The 21,392-nt window shown below is 43.0% G+C and overlaps 1 protein-coding gene across 1 annotated transcript in view; it reads left to right on the top strand.

Moving 5' to 3' along the window:
* The first annotated feature begins 5,313 nt into the window (after positions 1–5,313).
* LOC105489534 (cell division cycle 5 like) overlaps positions 5,314–21,392 on the top strand; it is a 70,554-nt gene continuing 54,475 nt past the window's right edge. The window contains exons 1-5 of the mRNA XM_011754367.3: positions 5,314–5,615; positions 7,996–8,099; positions 10,115–10,276; positions 10,885–11,012; positions 13,748–13,847. Of these exons, the coding sequence (XP_011752669.1) occupies positions 5,571–5,615; positions 7,996–8,099; positions 10,115–10,276; positions 10,885–11,012; positions 13,748–13,847 (539 nt within the window). The 5' untranslated portion in view covers positions 5,314–5,570. The remainder of the gene's footprint in view (positions 5,616–7,995; positions 8,100–10,114; positions 10,277–10,884; positions 11,013–13,747; positions 13,848–21,392) is intronic.

Below are 21,392 nucleotides of genomic sequence, written 5' to 3'. Positions count from 1 at the left end.
GGTGGATGGGGTGGGGCTAGAGGACCTGTCTTGAAATGGTATCATCATGCAATGCATAATGACATTTTGATAAACTCTAAACTGCATATATGATGGTGGTACCGTAAGATTATAATACCATATTTTTACTGCATCTTTTCTTTCTTTATTGTTTTGCCAATGTCTTTTTTAAACAATTATTAGAAGACATTTTACTGATAAACGTTTTTACTATACCTGTTCTATATTTAGATACACAAATGCCATTGTGTTACAACTGCCTATGGTATTCAGTACAGTAACATGCTGTATAGGTTTGTAGCCTAGGAGCAAGGGGTTATATATACCATATGGCCTAAGTGTGTAATAGACTACTGCATCTAGGTTTGGCGTGAGTACATTCTATGATGTCCTCACAACAGTGAAATCGCCTAACGATGCATTTCTCAGAATGTATCCCTGTCATTAAGTGACACATGACTGCATTTGCAAAGCAGGATAATATTTTTATGTAAATTATTATGCATGTTTATTTGGGGAGATGGTGAAGATTGTGAGAGTCATTAACCCTGCCTCTAAACTATGCCTTGCTGTTGCCATAGGCTTTTGCCCCTAATTTTAGCCCTTTCCTGCATAGTTTCTTGGTGGTAAAAAAAACTGGGTGAAAGGGAAACTAGAATTTTGATTGCTTTCTCTGCTAAGTAAATGTCAATCCATTCAGAACCAGCTCCCCAGAGAGGGGTGAGGGATAGGGAAATGGGGACAATGCAACCTAAAAATCCTCCTGCTAACATCTCTGGTTGCCCTTTGTAAGTCGAATGGACTTTTAACCTCTTTTTCCTGAGCCAGAGTTTCTCAAATTGTGTTTCATGAGTGTCAATAGATATATAAGAAAAAAGGTTTTTAGGGTCAAATTAGTTGGGAAACGCTATATAGTAAGTCCTCACTTTTATCATTGATAAGTTTTTGGAAACTGCAACTTTAAGCAAAAGGATGTATAATGTAATCAATTTTACCATAGGCTAATTGATACAAACAAGAGTTAAGTTTCTATGGCATATTTCTGGTCACAAAACATCACCAAACTTCTAAATAAAGACAAAAACCCTTCTAATATTGAACAGTGAAGTAAGTGTAAGCTATGCATACATTTAAGAAAGATTAGGGGCCGGGCGCGGAGGCTCACGCCTGTAATCCCAGCACTTTGGGAGGCCGAGGCGGGCGGATCACAAGGTCAGGAGATCGAGACCACGGTGAAACCCCGTCTCTACTAAAAATACAAAAAATTAGCCGGGCGCGGTGGCGGGCGCCTGTAGTCCCAGCTACTCAGGAGGCTGAGGCAGGAGAATGGCGTAAACCCAGGAGGCGGAGCTTGCAGTGAGCCGAGATCGCGCCACTGCACTCCAGCCTGGGCGACAGAGCGAGACTCCGTCTCAAAAAAAAAAAAAAAAAAAAAAAAAAAAAAAAGAAAGATGGGGCACGGTGGCTCACACCTGTAATTCCAGCACCTTGGGAGGTCGAGGAGGGCAGATCACTTGAGCTCAGGAGTTTGAGACCAGCCTGGGCGACATGGTGAAACCCCAACTCTACAAAAAAAAAAATACAAAATTTAGCCAGGCATGGTGGTGCACGCCTGTAGTCCCAGCTACTCGGGAGACTGAGGTTGGAAGATTGCTTGAGCCTGTGGGGTGGGGGTAAAGGCTGCAGTGACCGAAGATCGTGGCACTGCACTCCAGCCTGGGGCACAGAGTAAGACCCTGTCTCAAAGAAAAGAAAGATTAATAAGAACAAGATAAGTATTCCCGCTTATTCCAGTTCAGGGTGATAGGTGGCCAGAGCCTATCCCAGCACAAAGCAGCAATCAGCTCTGCACAGGACACAGGACACCATCCCATTGCAGGGCACACTCACACACACCCACATTCACTCAGACTGCAGGCTTGCAAATGAACCTCACCTGCACAGCTTTGGGATGTGGAAGGAAACCAGGGTATCTGGAAGAAACCCACACAGACAGTGGCCCTGGCCTCAAGTGGATTTTTTTTTTTTTTTTGAGATGAGGTCTCACCCCGGGTGGAGTGCAGTGGTGTGATCATGGCTCACTGCAGCCTCGACCACCCAGGCTCAAGTGATCCTCCCATCTCAGCCTCACAGGTAGCTGGGATCACAAATGTGCACCACCACACCCAGCTAATATTTAATATTTTTGTAGGGACGGAGTCTCACTATGTTGCTCAGGCTGGTCTCAAACTCCTGGGCTCAAGCAATCCTCCTGCCTTGGCCTCCCAGAGTGTTGGAATTACAGGCATGAGCCACTATGCCTGGCCTCATCAATGTTATCATGAAACGATCTTGCACAAAATGATGTTATTCAAGGATTTGCTGTATTAGCAAAGGAGTGTATTGGCTTCCTAGGGCTGCCACAACAAAGTACAATAAACTAAGTACAATTAAAACAAGATAAATGTATTCTCTTACAGTTCTGGAGGCTGGGAGTCCAAAATCAAAGTGTCAGCAGGGCTGGCTCCTTCTTGGAGCTCAGAGGGAGAATGCGTTCCATGCCTTCTCCTGCCGGTGGCTGCCAGAATCCTTGGCATTCCTTGACTTGGACCTGCATCACTACAGTCTCTGCCTCCTTCTTCCCATGATATTCCCCCTGTGGGTCTGTATCTTTTTTCTTCTCCACTTATACGGACACTAGTCATTGGATTTGGGGACAACCTACTCCAGTATGATCTCATTTTAACTTGATTACATCTGCAAAGACTCTATTTCCAAATAAGGTCACATTTATAGGTATAGCAGGGGTTAGGACTTGAACATATCTATTTTGGGGGAATACAATTGAACTCTCAACAGGCAGAAACAGATTTTTTTCATCTGACAGCTTCTTACAGGTTTTAATTTCAGTGACTCTGCAAGAGGGGAGGACATACAAACCATTTTTTTTTTTAAAGACATATTTTATGTAACTGGTGTTCTAAGGAACATGTTTGGGGAAAAATGCCTTGGGTGAGTGAGGAGACTATTTAGCAGTGGCCACTCACTTTACCAAAGATTCGCAGTGACCGACCATATAGTCTGGTTCCCTGATGGTAGATGCTTCTTATGGCTGTCCCTCAAAAGATTATTGGCAGTCCCTGGAGCCTCTTTGTAAGGGTTCCCATACCTGGCTGGTGAGACTGCAGTAGTATGACGGGGGAGACTGGCCAAGCAGGGCATCCTGGAGGACAGTGTGTTTGCGTTCTGATGTTTGTGGCTACAGTGCTCTGGTTTCAGACATCCTGGGACTTCCACGATGTTGCATTTTCTGAATTCTGAAAGGGGATATACAATCTGATTCAAAGGTGAAATGAGGGACAGTTGACAGGGCTGTTTTATTTGGATGAGTAGGTTGTACAATGCATGTCTCTAGGGGTGGAATTCACATAGTGGAGATGGTAGATCCAATTTTCTTGTAATAGAGTGTCCTGTTCTCAGAACGCCAGTATTTTGTGACAATTTTCCAGCAGGTGGCATAAAGTGTCTTGAGGAAGGGGCACCTTTTTCTAGTTCTCACAAAGGTGACATATGGTATAGAGGTGGCCCTGAATGGAAGGAGAAGCCATCATCAACTCTTGGAATGTGAGATCTGAAAGGCCTCTGAGAGAGTGTTGATCCATCTCTGGAATTGTTAGGACTCTTGCTTACAAATAATAGAAACCCAATTCTAACTGGCTAACACCAACAGGAAACTAATAATCAGAATGCAAGAACAGGAATGCAGCTGGGACTCAGGAGCATGCTGGATCCAGGTACTCTGACATGGTCAGGACTTACATTTCTCTCTTTACCTGCTTTTTTCCCTTAATCCAAAACATGGTGGTAGACAACTCCTGGGTGTTACATGGTGGATGCTCAGCAGTCAGCAGAGACTGACCTCCTCTATGCTCCAGTGTTAAACTCTCAAAGACCTAGTATTTGATAGCACAACAGGATGACTATAGCAAAAAATAATTTAATTGTACATTTAAATTAACTGAAATATTATAACTGGATTGTTTGTAAAACAAAGGATAAATGCTTGAGATGGATACCCCATTTACCCTGATGTGATTATTATGTATTGTATGCCAGTATTAAAATATCTCATGTACCCCATAAATACATGTACTATGTAACCACAAAAATTAAATATAAAAAATTAAAAAAACTGCCCCGTTACAGGAGAGGTCCAAATGAAAACACTTTAACTGGCCACAGGTCCGATGGTTTCCTATCCACCACACAGGTAAATAGCTCAAGGGCGGGCTGCCCGCCAGCATAAACCTTTGAGTGGCAAATACTACCAGGGTGGCCACGGAAAATGCCCTCTTGCCGACCATAATTGTACAGAATGTGTGTAAATAAAAGCTAAAAGGAAAAAGAAAGAAAATTCTTTAGCTCTTTCAGAAGAGGCAAACGGAGAAATGAGAAATATAAAGAGTTAGGCACTATAAAAATACTAAATACTATAAATAGGGCATTTCCCAACCCACTAAATATTTTGATATTTTCCAGGGATGGAGCCAGAGATGTTCTGGAATGGTGAAGAAGGAGACTGCATGAATAATTGGGGTGGGATAGCAGAGAGTTTGCCAATCCCTACCTCACTGGGTTTTAGTTATGTTTCAGTTAATCTGCCTCATTTATGAGGCAGGTATTGTTAGTTCCACTTTTCAGATGAGGATACTGAGATTCAGTAAGGTTATTACCCAAACGTACGAGAAAGTCAAGATTTCACAAGATTTCAACCCAACTCGAGTTTTCTAATACCAGTGCATATCAACGGTATTATTAATCCAGACTGAGCGACGAATTAAAAACTCTGACGTGACGCTTCTGCGGGTTTCTGGAACAAGCATGGATCACCTGGGGACGGGGTGAAGTTGGCGTTGCCCTCCTTGCAATAATAGATGCTATTGTGTTGGAGCAGTTATTATGGATCAGATACTGTGCTGGGTCTATGATCTCATTTAGTCCTTACGACAATCCTGTGAGGTTGGCATTACTATGTTCTCTATTTTACAGGTTAGGAAACTGAGCCTTAAATAAACTACTGGCTTTTCCTGAGTATTCTGTGAATAAATTCCTATTACTGAAATACTTAAAAGAGCTAGATTAATAAATTAACAAAGCCCTCTTCGTAGCAACTGTGCTGAAATTCCACACGCGTGGCGTTCCCAGCCTCTGCCACTCGGTGACGTTACGATCAATCCCACCACTTTGTTCTCAGCCAAGCTCCACCGCCGCTATCTCGCGAGAGCCGTAGTTTCTTCCATTCGGTTTTGGACATGCGCGGGGCATAAGGCGCTTTGGCCAGAGTGGTTTGATGGTTTTTTGTCAGTCTTCCTACAGCTGAGCTTCCACAAGACACTTTTTCCCTTTCAGCCACCCCAGATCTCGCGAGACTTGCTTTTTGCTTTTCCCCCTCCCACCTTGCGCCTGCGCAGATCTTCAAAGCAGAAGGTCGCGCTTGGAGGAAGTGGCGGCTTTGAGTCCCGTGGCCCAAGCGCCGTTACTACTTCTCTGAACCTCCTGTCGGCTGCTTGCCGAGACACCCTGCCGCCAAGATGCCTCGAATTATGATCAAGGGGGGCGTGTGGAGGAACACCGAGGTAAGTCTCCTTTTCCCGCCGTCCGCTGCCCTCCGCTCCCCTCTAGCAGCTTTTGCGCACGCGCGCGGAGCTTGGGTAGGCGAGGAGGAGACCCTGTGGCATCTGCGTGGAGGGCAGCCTGGGGGCGGACCCGCGGGGCCCTTTCCGTGTGTCGGGGCCCTTTCCGTGTGTCCGGCCCCGTGTTGTGCGAGCGCCAGTGGGACAGGGACCGTGATGTAACCACCTGGCTTCTCAGCTCCAAGCTCACTTGTTAGGCCCTTAGTGAACTTTTGTTGACTTGAATACGCCCCCTCCCACCCCCGCGCCCCTGGAGGAACTCAGAGTTCCAACTCAGCAAGAGTTGGTCCCCTGGCGCACCATCCACTCTTAGTCCGTAGTCCGGGCATCACGGCTCTGTCCGATACTCAGAAATAAAGAAGTTGCCGTGGCCACAACTTTGTTTCTTCATTGACTTCCTTGCAGAGGGGAAGCAGTTTGAGTACCAGGTTCAGAGAGCCCGTTACCGCGTCTCTCTGGTTACCTGTTATCAGGGCATAACCTGTCTGCCATCCCGACAGATCCCAAGGTCTGGCTCTTTCTGTCACTGCCTTTGCCTGGATGGAAGCCAGAAAGGAAAAACTGCTTAGGATAGTCTCTGCTTCCAGAAACGTAGTGGATAGTGCCATTGGTGAGCCAAAGGGCAGTAGAATGGGAGTGAAATAGAAATTAGATTTTAGTGCATTTTGTGTTCAAAGTGTACCGAATTTATCAGTTTCTGGAGCACATCATATCTTTTCATGCTCCGTGTCTTTTTTTCGTTAAATTTTATGCCTTCTTTTTTTTACGTCTTTTGCCTTCCTAGCACTTGACATCTTTATGATCATCCTTCAAACTTAGGTCAGAAACACTTATTGGAATCTTTGTAAGAGTTAGTTGCACCCCCAGTATTCTCATGGTACCTTTTTCTTCCGTTTGTTAAAGCTTGCTTTGTCTTTTTGTAAGCATCACATCCTCTGTGTGGTACTGGTTAAGTTTCTTAACTTCTGAGAGCCTCAGTTTTCTAATTTCTCTAAATTGGGATAATAATACTTACCTCACTTGAGGATTACACGAGTTAATACGTTTGGAATATTTAGAACAGAGTAGGGCACATAGTAGCCTCTGAGTAAGTGCTGGTTGCTCTTTCACCTCACCAGATGGCATTGCGAGAGGACCAGGTCTTGGTATCCCTAGAACCTAGGACAGTAACCAGCATGAAGTAGGTTGCTTGACAGGTGTTTGCAGAATGAATCAAGTGGAGTAGGTATCTGCTGTATCTGTTTAGTTGAAAATGTATTTAAGTGTAGTAGTACTGCAACCGAGTTACAAATACAGTGAAAACTGCCTCAGCTTGCTCCGAGGGAAGCAGTCTGTTTCAATTTGAGAAGAGATGATTTCTGAGGGAGAGACAGATATAAAATCAAGTAACAGTAGGATTCCTATGCAGTGGTCAAAGCTCTGCAGTCTTTTTAAAACATTATCTTTGATCATGGGAGATGCAGAGGATGGAGTGGGGTATCTCAAGAAGCATGTACCTCAAATGCAATGTGGGAAAAAAAGCCTAGAAGTAAAATCGCCCAAGTGCATGCATCTGTGACTCCATTAACCTTCTTGTCTGTGACTTGGCTTGCCAGGCTGCCTTGAGATTGGCGCATTCCACGTTGTGATGGGTGCCCTGGTGATATGGTATCCAGAGACGGGGGGTCTCTGGAAGGAAAGCTGACTGGTGGGGTTGGGGTAGAAATATTTAATTCTTAGGTTAGACCTGAGATTTGGGTCATAAGTAGGGTTAAGGGACTGGCGGGGAAATGCCATGTGTAAACTTGAAACAGGAGGCTTGGATTGGAGAATACATTCACCAGAGTCCCAACTTGCTTCTTGAGGCCTGGATATGTCCTGTTTGATAAGACCTTTCCTGAAGACCTGTTTCAAGGCAGATGTTGCGGAAGTGTTTTTTGAGTGACTATAAATGAATGAGTTATATCTTTTTGTTGTTGTTGTGTTTTTTAGTTGTCCTTTTTGAAGAGAAGGACAGCCACACGTTGAAGAATACTTTTTCTTAATCTTTGTCGTAAAGTAGGGTTTCTCAGATTGGGCTATTCCCATTCCCAATTTATTGAAGAGTGTGGTGTAAGGGTGGGTAGATGTCTTTCTAAGGGATTTCTTCTTAATTTCTTAATTCTTGGTTGCTGTTTATTATTATAGTTAATGAGGTTTTCATCCTTAGTCTTTTAACCTAGGGGGTGTGAATGTGCATGTTATGTGTCTGTCTCTCCAACAGCCCTATCAGAGTTAATTTAAATTTTGTGTTTTCTCACTTTGAGTTTTGTGACTGAATGTACTCTTTGGCAAATTTTTTTAGGATGAAATTCTGAAAGCAGCGGTAATGAAATATGGGAAAAACCAGTGGTCTAGGATTGCCTCATTGCTGCATAGAAAATCAGCAAAGCAGTGCAAAGCCAGATGGTATGTACCAGTTTAATAAGTGGAAAACAGAAAAGGAGCTTAATCGTGATGATGGAAAATGTCAGCTCTGTGAACCTTATCAAAGGAAGCAGACATCATGATATAACAAGGCATGGAGTGGGAGATGGAATTTGGATTTTTGACTTAGCTGTCACTTTCTTCCTGTGTAATCTTAGGCAAGCCATTTTTCTATCCCTCTCCCCTGCCCTTGTCTTCTCCCAATTAGGGATAATAATACTTGGTGCTAACTGATAGAGATGTGAGGTGTCATCTAAATGGGTTAATGTATTTGAGAGTGCTTTGTGAAGCATACAAAGTCTACTTTCAGGGACAGATGAGCCCCAGCTTGTAAATTAATTGTGTTCTAGAAGTGCATAAGTTAGCTGTTTTAGGACTTACTTTCTCAAAGAAATAAGTGATAACGGCTGATTTTCCAAATGAGCCTACAGTAGTTGAGTTTCCTCATAATGCAGTTGAAATATTATATATTTTATAGTTAATATGTTATATATGTTAAAACATAAGCCAGCCCTGAGCCTGTGGTGTCACCTCTTTTTTATTTTTATTTTTTGAGACGGAGTCTCACTCTGTTGCCCAGGCTGGAGTGCAGTGCCGTGATTTCGGCTCACTGCAAGCTTCGCTTCCTGGGTTCACGCCGTTCTCCTGCCTCAGCCTCCCCAGTAGCTGGGACTACAGGCTCCTGCCACCATTCCCTGCTACTTTTTTGTATTTTTCGTAGAGACGGAGTTTCACCGTGTTAGCCAGGATGGTCTCAGTCTCCTGACCTCGTGATTCACCCGCCTCGGCCTCCCGAAGTGCTGGGATTACAGGTGTGAGCCTCTGCGCCCGGCTAGTGTCACCTCTTAAATGATAGGATAGTGGACACGTGAAGCTATTTGGTGTGTTCTTAGCATGAGTTATTTAGCACCATCCCCCAACTCATGTGGCGTTAGGAAAATACTTTGGATTGTACAAGAATGACCTAATTTCCTCGGCACCTGTGTAGGGGAAAGGATCAGAATGTAGAGATTGGCCAGGTGTGGTGACTCACATCTGTAAGCCTAGCACTTTGGGAGGCCAAGGCTGGGATCACCTGAGGCCAGGAGTTTGAGACCAGCCTGGCCAACATGGTGAAAACCCCGTCTCTACTAAAAATACAAAAATTAGCCCAGTGTGGTGGCTACTTGGGAGGCTGAAGTGGGAGGATCGGTTGAACCCAGGAGGTGGAGGTTGCAGTGAGCTGAGATGGTGCCACTGCACTCTAGCCTTGGTGACAGAGCGAGGCTTTTTTCCATCTCAGAAAAAAAAAAGAATGTAGAAATTGGCTGTTAAAGAGGAAGATGATTTTTAGGCTGAAGAAATGGTCCCGATTTCTGTTTGTCTTAGTGGTACCAGTTCCTGCTCTCATATTTGGTAGGATGTAAGTCCTGTTTGCCTGCCTGTCATCCAGCTAAGTAGACTGGATGGAAAAGGTGTGCTGGGTGGGGAATTAGGAAAGACAGAGGGGATGTTGTAGTAGTTTTACTTAAATTTTAAAACATATCAAATGAAAGGATACGGTGAATTTAGTGAGTGTAAGTCAAATGCTTAAAGAAATAAGCCTTGGTGTGAGAACCAAAGCATGAGAAAATAGTATGAAAACTGGAAACACTGTACAAAACGTGAGGTTGTATTGTCTTCCAAATATTTCAAAATTTCTAGAAAAGTGTAAAAATAAATAAAAACAAATGATAGTTGAGAAAGAAAGCATATGATCATGATACAGTGAAGTAACCTTTTTTAACCATTACTAATCTTGCATAATTAAAATAAAATAGAATGTGATGAGATGGGGAATATTGGCTGGGTTAAGTGTGACCACACAGCAAATATTCTGTTGTCAAAAAGAACAGTTTTAGTAATTGAAGGATGAGAGCATTTGTTTTTCAGACACTAGAAGTCAGTGCATCCATTGTGCAAATTCGATGTTTATGCCAGGTAACTGACTAATATATAAAATGATCTATTTTTAATAGGTATGAATGGCTGGATCCAAGCATTAAGAAGACAGAATGGTCCAGAGAAGAAGAGGAAAAACTCTTGCACTTGGCCAAGTTGATGCCAACTCAGTGGAGGACCATTGCTCCAATCATTGGAAGAACAGCGGCCCAGTGCTTAGAACACTATGAATTTCTTCTGTAAGTGAATCTTCAGAAAGAGCATAGAATATATGTATATGTTCTGAAAGAGGCTGAATAAACTTTGAGTATTTTTTCTCTTAAACTTTTAATTATGGATGTGAGTAAAGCCAAAGCTAAAGCCATTGGATAATATTTTCCAAATCTCAGATGGTTGATCAAAATTATGCCTTCTATTATATACTTCCTAAAATAATAATTTAAAAGATTTATACAAGTCATGCATGTTCATCATAAAAAATCCGGGGAAAAAATAGTAAAAGAGCAAATAAAAGTCACCCATAATCACACTGCTAAGAATTAACTACTGGAACGTTTTGGTTCTTTACTAATAGTTTTTTTTTTTTTTTTTAAATTTGTATGGCTGTACTGCATTTGTGACTAGGATCTGTTTGGGTCCTATTTCAGAGTGGTTGAAACCAGTCACTGAAAGTAACAAATTTTAATATCATTTATTTCAGATGAAGTGATAGTAAAAAGGCTTTATGTTGTTAAAGCCCATCCATTGTTTTCTTAGGGGGGAAAAAGAGTGTCAGAACTTGGAAATCTGGTAATTTTAACACTAAATGGTATTATAGTGTGAGTAACTCCTATGGGCTTTTTTCTAGGGATAAAGCTGCCCAAAGAGACAATGAAGAGGAAACAACAGATGATCCACGAAAACTTAAACCTGGAGAAATAGATCCAAATCCAGAAACAAAACCAGCGCGGCCTGATCCAATTGATATGGATGAGGGTAAGTGTATGCTTTGAGGAATTTATTTCTTTGGTAACTGTAAACTCCTCTGGCCTTTTTGTAACTCTTTTAGTTCCCTTCTTAACTCCTCTACTTTAGAATTCTTTTTTTTTTTTTTTTCTGAGACAAGGTCTTGCTCTGTTACCCAGGCTGGAATAAAGTGGCACAGTTATGGTTCACTGCAGTTTTGACCTCCTGGGCTTAAGCAGTCCTCCCACCACAGCCTCCTGAGTAGTTGAGACTACAGATTTATGCCGCTATACCTGGCTCATTTTTAAATTTTTCTGTAGAGATGGGGTCTCCCTGTGTTACCCAGGCTGGTCTCAAACTCCTGGGCTTAAGCTATCCTCCCTTTTCTGCCTCCCAAAGTGTTGAGATTATAGGTGTGAGCCACTATACCTGGCCCCCAATTTTGTCAGCGGTGTTCTTATTCTAAGTATCTTTCCAAATATGTCCAGTGTTTTCTGTTATAGAGTAGTTGCTTTTTCTGAACAGTGCCCCTTCATCTTCTGTTTCTTAAGTTCAGTTAATTAAGCAGTGTTACTGGGTGTGGTGGTGTGTGCCTGTAGTGCTAGCTGCTAAGGAAGTTGAGATGGGTCGATCTCTTTAGCCCAGGAGTTGAAGGCCAGTCTGGGCATCATAACCTCTTGAGCCTAGATAGAAGTTGGAGGCCAGCCTGGGCAACATAATGAGACCCTGTCTTTAAAATTGATAGTGTGATTCTATTGTGTAGATTTTTCAGAGGCTAGAGGTGAGCCCTTGAGAATTCTATTTCTCATTCCTATTCTATAGAGACAGACAACAAGTCTCAGTCCTCCTATTAATTACTTATTTGACTATAGGCAAGTTATTTATTCTGTGTGAGAAGGCAACACTGTGAGACAGTGATGGAGACTTAACAGTGATTCTGTGAGGCATTGAATCGGGGATTCCACAATAGAAAGTATATGGAATCAACTTAAGTGTCCATTAATGGGTGAATGGGTAAAGAAAATGTGGGCTGGGCATGGTGGCTCACGCCTGTAATCCCAGCACTTTGGGAGGCTGAGGTGGGCAGATCACTTGAGCCCAGGAGTTCAAGACCAGCCTGACCAACATGGTGAAACCCTGCCTCTATAAAAAATACAAAAATTAGCCAGGTATGGTAGCGCATGCCTGTAGATCCAGCTACTGGGGAGGCTGAGGTGGGAGAATCACTTGAACCCAGGAGGCTGAGTTTGCTGTGAAGCGAGATCAAGCTACTGCACTCCAGCCTGGGCAACAGAGCAGGACCCTGTCTCAAAAAAAAAAAAGGTGGTACACACACACACACGAATACTATTTGGTCATAAAAAGCAATGAAATCATGTCATTTGCAGTAACATGGATGGACTAGAAGTCATTATGTTAAGTGAAATAAGCCAGGCATAGAGAGACAAATACTGCATGTTTTCACTCATGTGGCAGCTAAAAGCGTTGATCTCATGGAGGTAGAGAATAGAGTGATAGATGCCAGAGGCTGGGTATGGTGTGTGGGTGGGAGAGCAGGATGAAGAGAGGTTGGTTAATGGGTACAAACATAGATGGAAAGAAACAAGTTATAATGTTTGATAGCAGAATAATTGGGTGACTGTAGTTAGTAATGGTGTATTACATATTTCATAGTAGCTGGAAGAGAGGTCTGAAATAAATACTCAAGGTGATGGATACCCCAGATACCCTGACTTGATCATTATACATTCTATGCATGTAACAAACTCTCACATGTACCCTATAAATGTGTAAAGTATGATGTATCAGTTAACAGAATCAGGAATTGGATTTTCAACCCGTGTGTGCCACCTCTTAGCTGTTTGACCTTACACAAGTCATAAAATCTCTCTGAGCTTTAATTCCCTTTCTTGCTAGATGGGGAATCTTAATACCTGCTTTACCTTAGCAGGGTTGTTGTGAAGCCCTCAGTGAATATTTGTTGAGTTTCTGAAATGTAAACTTTGAATGTAGTGGTTCCCAAAGGCAGACTGTGGCTAGGCTGGCTGCATCATTATCACAGGGGGAGCATTTAAAAATAGAAGTATCAGGGCTTCTCCTGTATGTACTGAGACAGTACATCTGGGGTGGTGTGGGAGGCAAGGGAAGAGCAGTTATCTTGGAATCTGAGTATTTTACAAGTTCCCATGTGATTTAATTGGACAGCCTTGCATAGGAATTGTTCTAAGGCATCAATAGTGGCATGTGTTATTCTGTTCTATAGAGCCATGAAAAATGTATTGGAGGAGAGAAATTGTTCTGAGGGGAAAAAAAAGTATCTAATGATAGCAATTCTCTCATAATTAAGTAGTTTTTACCCTGTTTCACAATTTGTGCTGTGCCAGTTAGTTGATGATAATGAAGGATATAATAATTGTAGCTGCTGTTTAATGAATACTTGCTGGATGCTTTACATATTTCATTTTACTTAGCTCTTCTGAAAATCCTTGTGAAATAGGAATTGTTATTCCAATTTTATAGGGAAACATGCTTAGGGAGGGTAAGTAAGTGACTAAGGTCACATAGCTAGCAAGTGGTGGGCCTGATTTTTAACCTAGGTTCTTTGACTTCAAAACTCAAGCTGTTTCCATTATGCTACACCATAAAATCAGTATTTTTTTTTTTTCTCATTTTGAGCAATAGAGTGTCTGTCTCTTACATACCTTGCTTCTGAAGTATGTAAGAACTAAGAAAATACTTAGTTTTTCTTCTTTTAATTTTGGCAGATGAACTTGAGATGCTTTCTGAAGCCAGAGCCCGCTTGGCTAATACTCAGGGAAAGAAGGCCAAGAGGAAAGCAAGAGAAAAGCAATTGGAAGAAGCAAGGTATGTGTGTATATAGGAATAAAAAGCAAAGTGTTTTTCTCATGTAATGATCAACACGGAATACTTCTGTGACCAGATATGTGTTTTTTTTTTTTTTTTCCCGCCCCACCAGCAAGCAGGCAGTCAATTCTGCAGTGGATAGCTGGGTGTCCTCTATTTCAGTTAATTCTAATACTGTTTTCCTGGAGATAGCTTCATATCCTACAGGTTGAGGACTTAGTCCCACAAGACTGAACCCCAGTTTTGATGCTGACCCTAAGCCCCAGGTTATTTATTTATTTTTTTGAGACGGAGTCTTGCTCCGTCGCCCAGGCTGGAGTGCAGTGGCGCGTTCTGGGCTCACTGCAAGCTCCGCCTCCCGGGTTCACGCCATTCTCCTGCCTCAGCCTCCTGAGTAGCTGGGACTACAGGTGCCCGCCACCTCGCCCGGCTAGTTTTTTGTATTATTTTTAGTAGAGCCGGGGTTTCACTGTGTTAGCCAGGAAGGTCTCGATCTCCTGACCTCGTGATCCGCCCATCTCGGCCTCCCAAAGTGCTGGGATTACAGGCTTGAGCCACCGCGCCCGGCCGCCCCAGGTTATTTTGCTTGTGTTTGTGACCAATGAGCCAGGTTCCACTGCCCCCACCTCGGGTTCCATTCATTTGCTAGAGGGCTCACAGAACTCAGGGAAACACCCACATTTACTGGTTTATTACAAAGGATATTTTAAGGATACAAATTAACATTCACATGAAGAGACACACAGGGTGAAGCCCGGAAGGGTCCTGAGTGCCGGCGCTTATGTCCCATTGAAGCTGGGGTATGCCACCCTCTCAGCAAGTGGGTGTGTTCTTGTTCACCTTTTTGGAAGCCCCCATGTATTTGGCTGCCCACAAGTTCTCCAGACCCTGTCCTTTTGGGTTTTTATGGAGGCTTCATTAAATAGGCAAGGTTCATTACGTCATTGGCCATTGCTTATCAACTCAATCTTCAGCCCTTCTCCCCTCTCCTGAGGTTGGAGGCGGGGAGCTGAAAGTCCCAACCCCTCTAGTCCTGCCGTGGTCTTTCTGGTGACTGCCAGCTATCAGTCAACTCATTAACATGCAGAAAGACACTTATCACTTGGAAGAGTCCCAGGATTTTAGGAGCTGTATTGTTGGAAACACGGATGAAGACCAAATACGTTATTTCACAATGTCACAGTGTGCTTGTCTGCATTCACAGTTCAATAATTATTCTAGGCATCCTTAGGACCAATAAAACTGCATGATTTATTAACCCTGTTGGGTGAATGATAATTGGAATTGTCCAGTTCCCATTTCACTAGTATTCTTTACCTTCTTTATTTCTCTGAAAATATCTTGTGTTTTTTTCTCCTAACCATTTCAGAATAGTTATAGAAAACCATGTTTCAAAAAAAATTTAAGCTATAGCAGAAGTAATGCCCAGTTTATCCAGTATGTTGAGTGTGTTCTGTTGGCATATGAGACATTCATTTGTTGTAGCTATTTTGGAGTCAGATGACTGTAGGACACACAAGATTATGTGTCTTTTGTATGACTGCCAATTAGTTAGTTTCCTTGATTGGTATTGGAAAGGCACTGGCTGTGAAACAGGAAACTTGGCTGAACAAAGAGGGAATTAATGAGCCTAGAACCAAATTTTAGGTCCTCATAGAAATCTGCATTTAAAAAGTAAATGAATATATATTACACATTGTCTTTCACCCAGGATTTTCTTCTCTTTCCCCTTTTTTCCTTTTGGCTAAGTCCATGATATCAGTTCTAATAGCCCAGAAACCAGGATGATGTCACTAAAGAGCAAATCTGGACTGCGTAACAGCTTATTAGCTTCTGGGATTCAGGCCCTAGAATAACCTCCCTATTCTATAGAGTGCCCCTTGTGGCCCCCAGGTTGGCCTGCTGGTTCTTCTTGACCTGATGACTAGCATTGTGTTGTAATTAATGGCTTTGAAGTGCCAGATCCTGGGATGGAGGATTTTTTAATGCCTCAGGATGCATGTTGACAGAGCTGGCCCATTGCTAGCCTAGAATAGTTAGCTTATTTGGGGGTATTAGCTGCCTGGGACAGTAAACAGAAACCAAGAGGAGGTACTAACTTTTCTACCATTCTTGGCCACCTCTCTATTCTGTGTACTCTTTAGAGTTAGGTACTGTGAGTAAGGTTGAAAAAAAATCACTTTTCCATTTTTATCCATGGTTGTAGGGTAGCAAATTTTTAGAGCCCTTTAACCATGTGGTTTGGGCCAGGGACACAGCAAATGCATATGTGAAAAATCTCCAAGTGTGGCTAGCATTGATTGCTTTAAATAAAATTTGCAGATTTTAATTTACCCTATAATTTCTTGTAGGCATTCTTGTAGAATCTACACATCTTTATAAGTTATATTGTAACAGGCTGGATTGGCCTCTATGCAAAGTGCAGTGCAGGGCTGTTTGCTTTAAAATGTTAAATTACAAATCTACCTTACAACTTAAAGCAGTTTTTTATTGATTATAAAAGTAACACATTTTTCCTTCCAGTATTGTTAATGTTCTCATTTTGGGACATAGGTGATATAATGCTATATGGCTTGGTTATATTCATTTAGCGTTATGATGTAAAGGTTTTCTAGTGTGGTTTGAAGTCTTTATTTCCATTATTTATAAATGAAATTACTTTAAAATTTGAAATATATTTTTCTAAACCTTTCTCTCTCTCAACATAGATGTGCATTTATGTGTATATATGTACACAAACATTTATACAAAGTTGGATCATACTGTAGTTTTAATGAGAAGTCAGCTGTAAATCTTACTGAGATTTCCTTGTAAGTGTTGAATCATTTTTGTCATACTGTTTTTAATTTTAATTTTAATTTTTTTTAAGAGAGGGTCTTTGTTGCCTAGGCTGTAGTGCAGAGTTCACTGCAGCCCTGAACACCTGGGCTCAAGCAGTCCTTTGCCTTAGCTCCCTGAGTAGCTGCATCTACAGATGCACACCACCATTCCCACCTAAATAAAAAAAAATTTTTTTTGTCAAGACGGAGTCTCGCTGTGTTGCCCAGACTGGTCTTGAACTCCTGACCTCAAGCTATCCTCTTTTCTTGGCCTCCCAAAGTGCTGGGATTGCAGGTGCGAGCCACTGTGACTGGTTTGTCTTACTGCTTTTAAATCTTCTCGTCTTTGACGTTCAACATTTTTAATATGATGTGTCTGTTTGTAGATTTCTTTTTGTTTATCTTACTTGGAGTTCATTGAGCTTACTGGATATGTAGATTAATGTTTTTCAATAAATTTTTCAAAATTTCAGCCGTTATGTATCTGCAAATATTTAATTCTGCTACTTTCACTTCTCTCCTTTGGTACCCCTGTTATGCTTATGTTGGTGCATTTAATAGTGCCACATATTTCTCTGAGGCTCTATTCATATTTCTTCATTCTTTTTCTCTGTTTAGATTGCATAATTGTTACTGCTCTCTCTTAAAGTTTGTTAATTCTTCTGCCAGTTCACATCTACTGTTGAGACTCTTCAGTGAAGTTTACATTTCAGCTTTGTACTTTGTTTTGTTTTGTTATTTTGAGACAGAATCTTGCTCTGTCGCCAGGTTGGAGTGCAGTGGCGCGATCTAGGCTCACTGCAAGCTCCGCCTCCAGGGTTCATGCCATTTTCCTGCCTCAGCCTCCTGAGTAGTTGGGACTACAGGCATCTGCCACCACACCCAGCTAATTTTTTGTATTTTTAGTAGAGATGGGGTTTCACCATGTTGGCCAGGATGGTCTCGGTCTCTTGACCTCGTGATCTGCCCACCTTGGCCTCCCAAAGTGCTGGGATTACACGCGTGAGCCACCGTGCTCAGCCTGTACTTTTTTTTTTTTTTTCTTTTAGACAGCTTTGCTCTGTCACCCTGGCTGTAGTGCAGTGGCACGATCTCTGCTCACTGCAACCTCCACCTGCCGGGTTCAGCGGTTCTCCTGCCTCAGCCTCCCGTGTAGCTGGGACTACAGGCGTGTGCCACCATACTTGGCTGATTTTGTATTTTTAGTAGAGAGAATTTCACCAGGTTGGCCAGGCTGGTCTCAAACTCCTGACCTCAGGTAATCCGCCTGCCTCGACCGTCCAAAGTGCTGGGATTACAGTGTGAGCCACCACGCCTGGCCACTTTTTTTTTTTTTTTAATTACGTAAATTTTTTTTCATTTTTGTTATTTCATTCCCTTTCTAAGTTAGCTGATCAGCTTTGTGCTTTTCAATTTGAGAATTTCCATTTGTTTCTTTTTAAGCATTTTTATCTCTTTACTGATATTCTCTATTTGATGCAACATTGTTATCATACCTTCCTTTACTTCTTGGTTTTCTTTTGTTCTTGGAACATAATGGCTACTTTCTTTTTTTTTTTTTTGAGACGGAGTCTCGCTCTATCGCCAAGGCTGGAGTGCAGTGGCGCGATCGACTCACTGCAAGCTCCACTTCCCGGGTTCACGCCATTCTCCTGCCTCAGCCTCCCGAGTGGCTGGGACTACAGGCGCTGCCACCTCGCCCGGCTAATGATTTTTTGTATTTTTAGTAGAGACGAGGTTTCACCGTGTTAGCCAGGATGGTCTCGATCTCCTGACCTCGTGATCCGCCCGTCTCGGCCTCCCAAAGTGCTGGGATTACAGGCTTGAGCCACCGCGCCCGGCCATAATGGCTACTTTCAAGTCTGTTAATCTGACATCTGGTTGCACTGTCAGGCAGTTTCTGTTGCTTGCAGTTTTTCTAGCATTTGGGGCATTCTTTCCTGTTTCTTTGCATGTCTTAAATTTCTTGTTGGAAACGAGACATTTAAGATGATATATTGTAGCAATTTTGGGTAATTCCCCAGCCTTCATTTATTATTTGCTTGTTTACTTGTTTGGTGACTGGTTTATTTTATTTTATTTTATGTTTTTGAGATGGAGTCTCGCTCTGTCACCCAGGCTGGAGTGCAGTGGCATGATCTCGACTCACTGCAACCTCTGCCTCCTGGGTTCAGGTAGGTCTCTTGCTTCAGCCTCCAGAGTAGCTGGGATTACAGGCACTCTCTACCGTGCCTGGCTAATTTTTATGTTTTTAATAGAGACAGGGTTTCCCCATGTTGGCCAGGCTGGTCTTGAATTCCTGACCTCAGATGATCCACCTGCCTTGGCCTCCCAAAGTCCTGGGGTTACAGGCATGAGCCAGCGTGTCTGGCCAATTTTAGTCTATCTAATTCTTCCCTTCCCTCCTGTGAGAAATGTGAAGCATCTGATGTTGCTCCCCAGGGAGGCAGTCTTGTGTATGCTCACAGACACCCTGAGATGGCATGGTTTGGGCAGGGCTCTCTTTGACGTTCCTTTCCCTGTTAAGTTTTGCTGATTGCCAGCTGTTTGCTGTGTTTTCAACAATGTCTTGGGGCATGAGTTGCACTACAAATTGATCCAGTCAAATTTGGGCTCCTTTCAAGGGATGCTTCCTGATGTCAATGTTTGAGATTTATTCTCACCCCGGGAGGGCTCCTCCCAGCTCTTATTCCCTGTTTCTCTCTGGCAAACTACTAGGCCTACAGATTCACTGATATCTCCATGGAGTCTGTCAAGTGTTTTCCCAGCTTGCCTTTTACCAGAACTTCCACTGTTTTTGAGAGTGCCCTTAGGCTTGAACTTCTCTACACTCTGTTGCAAATGAAGTCCTTTTGTTTGAGGAGAAATGTGGAGCTCAGTTCTATATCCTGCTTCTTCCCCAGGGCTCTGACAGGACATGTCTCCAAGTGACAGCCCTACTTTATTAGCTGAGTGTTTGGTGGGAAGTGGGGGATGGACAGCAGCCCAAGGTTTCCTTGGCTTGCCCTCCCTGTCCACCCCCAGTGTGGAACCCTCACAGGCTATCAGGGCTCCAGTATTCTCAGCAGCATTGTATCCAAAGCTAGGACTTCTGTTTGGGTGGAGGAAGGAAGGCCGCTTCTCAGCCACTCTTGATGGAACTTTGCCACCAGAAATACTGATGTCCTGCTCCTCCTGGAATGAAAGCCCTTCTGCTGGGAGCTGGAGGGTAGAAGGAGCCCTGGGTTCTTGGCTGCACTTGTGTGGAGTGGGGTCTCTGTTTCTCTGAGCTGGGGGGAAGGAGGGAGTGGGTCTTGATTTAAATATTAGATTCTCGTGTTTCTTACTGAGTTTAAGTAGATTTTCTTGATTTAATGTTTATATAGTTGCTGTATCTGCTTCAGATCCTCTTCAGAGACTTCAATTGGTTGTTTTTAAAATATATATAATTTTCACTATTCTTCCTGGGTAGTGAGTATATGGAGTTCCTCATGCTGTCATGCTGGAAGTTACTCATAGATACTGTTTTGTAACTTGTTTTCCATCTTTAATATTGTGAATAGCTTTTCTTATGAAATCATTATGTTATGCCCAGACCGTTTGTTCCCCAAAGAAGACCACCAGAGTCCAGAGTCAAAGCCAAGCGGCAAGGATCTTTACTACAAGTTCGAACCTGGTCCCTCCTTTACACGGTATACAAGAGGGCCCCGATCAATGCGAGCGTTTGCTTTTTATAGCCCGAAAGTTGCAGGGGAACAAAGAAATTCTTTTGGCTCCCGCGCTTTCAGTAACCTTGAACGGCTGTCTCCTTATCGGAGACTTTCCAGGTGGTGTTTGTACTGGGCTCAGGGAGTTTTGAGCCTGGAGGCTGAGGAATGTGCCCAGCTCCTTTCATTCCCCCCTTCTTTTTAGGTATCTTTAGAGCCAATCTTGGGTCTTATAAGTCTGATTTTGTTTCAGCGTTTACAGGTTGGTATTGGGCTCTGAGGACCATGAGTTGTACGGTGTCAAATTTTTCCCTAACAAATTGTAAAATTCTGTTAACAACACAAGGTCCTACGGTAAGCAGAAATAGTAGACTTAGCAGGGGTCCCAGGAAGGGGGCTAACAGAGAAAACATAGAGGAATTCCACCATTGGTCTGCAGCTGAAGCAAACTGCTGTGTTTTTACTTCAGTGCTTAACTTGCGTAACTGTTGGACCCGGTCCTCTACAAGTCCTGATTCATTTATGTAGAAACAACAGTCTTCTTTTAGAAATATACATGTACCACCTTTTTCTGCAGTGAGTAGGTCTAGGGCTCTCCGGTTCTGCAAGGTTACCTGAGCTAGGGACGTGAGCTGCCGCTGAAGGGAGGCAAGGGACTCAGCCGACTCCTCCATAGCAACGGCAAATTGTTGGTACAACTTGTTACTTTCTATGAGGGTGTGACCTAGGGCTCCCCCCGCCAGTCCGGCCGCAATGAAGGACGCGGTGAGGGAGATTCCTGCAATGAGGGGGAGAAATATGGCTCGTGCAGGTCTTGGTCTAGGGTCTGGGTGAATAACAGCACTAGTCCAGTTACCGGTATACCCTAGGAACTCGCCAGCAGTTAGTAGAGTCAACCGGGGAACTAATGTGACAGGGAGACACAGTAGTTATTAACAGAAGGACTAGGTAGGTTCTTAGATAAGGTTCCATTACACCAGAAGAATATGCCTGATGGAGCCCTTAAGGTGATATTAGGGGGCGTTGCAGTGATGCTGCAG

This window comes from Macaca nemestrina, chromosome 5, assembly GCF_043159975.1.
Source record: "Macaca nemestrina isolate mMacNem1 chromosome 5, mMacNem.hap1, whole genome shotgun sequence".
Taxonomy (NCBI): Eukaryota; Metazoa; Chordata; class Mammalia; order Primates; family Cercopithecidae; genus Macaca; species Macaca nemestrina.
The sequence above is the reverse complement of the archived record's forward strand: the minus strand, read 5'-3'. Positions and strand labels throughout refer to the sequence as shown.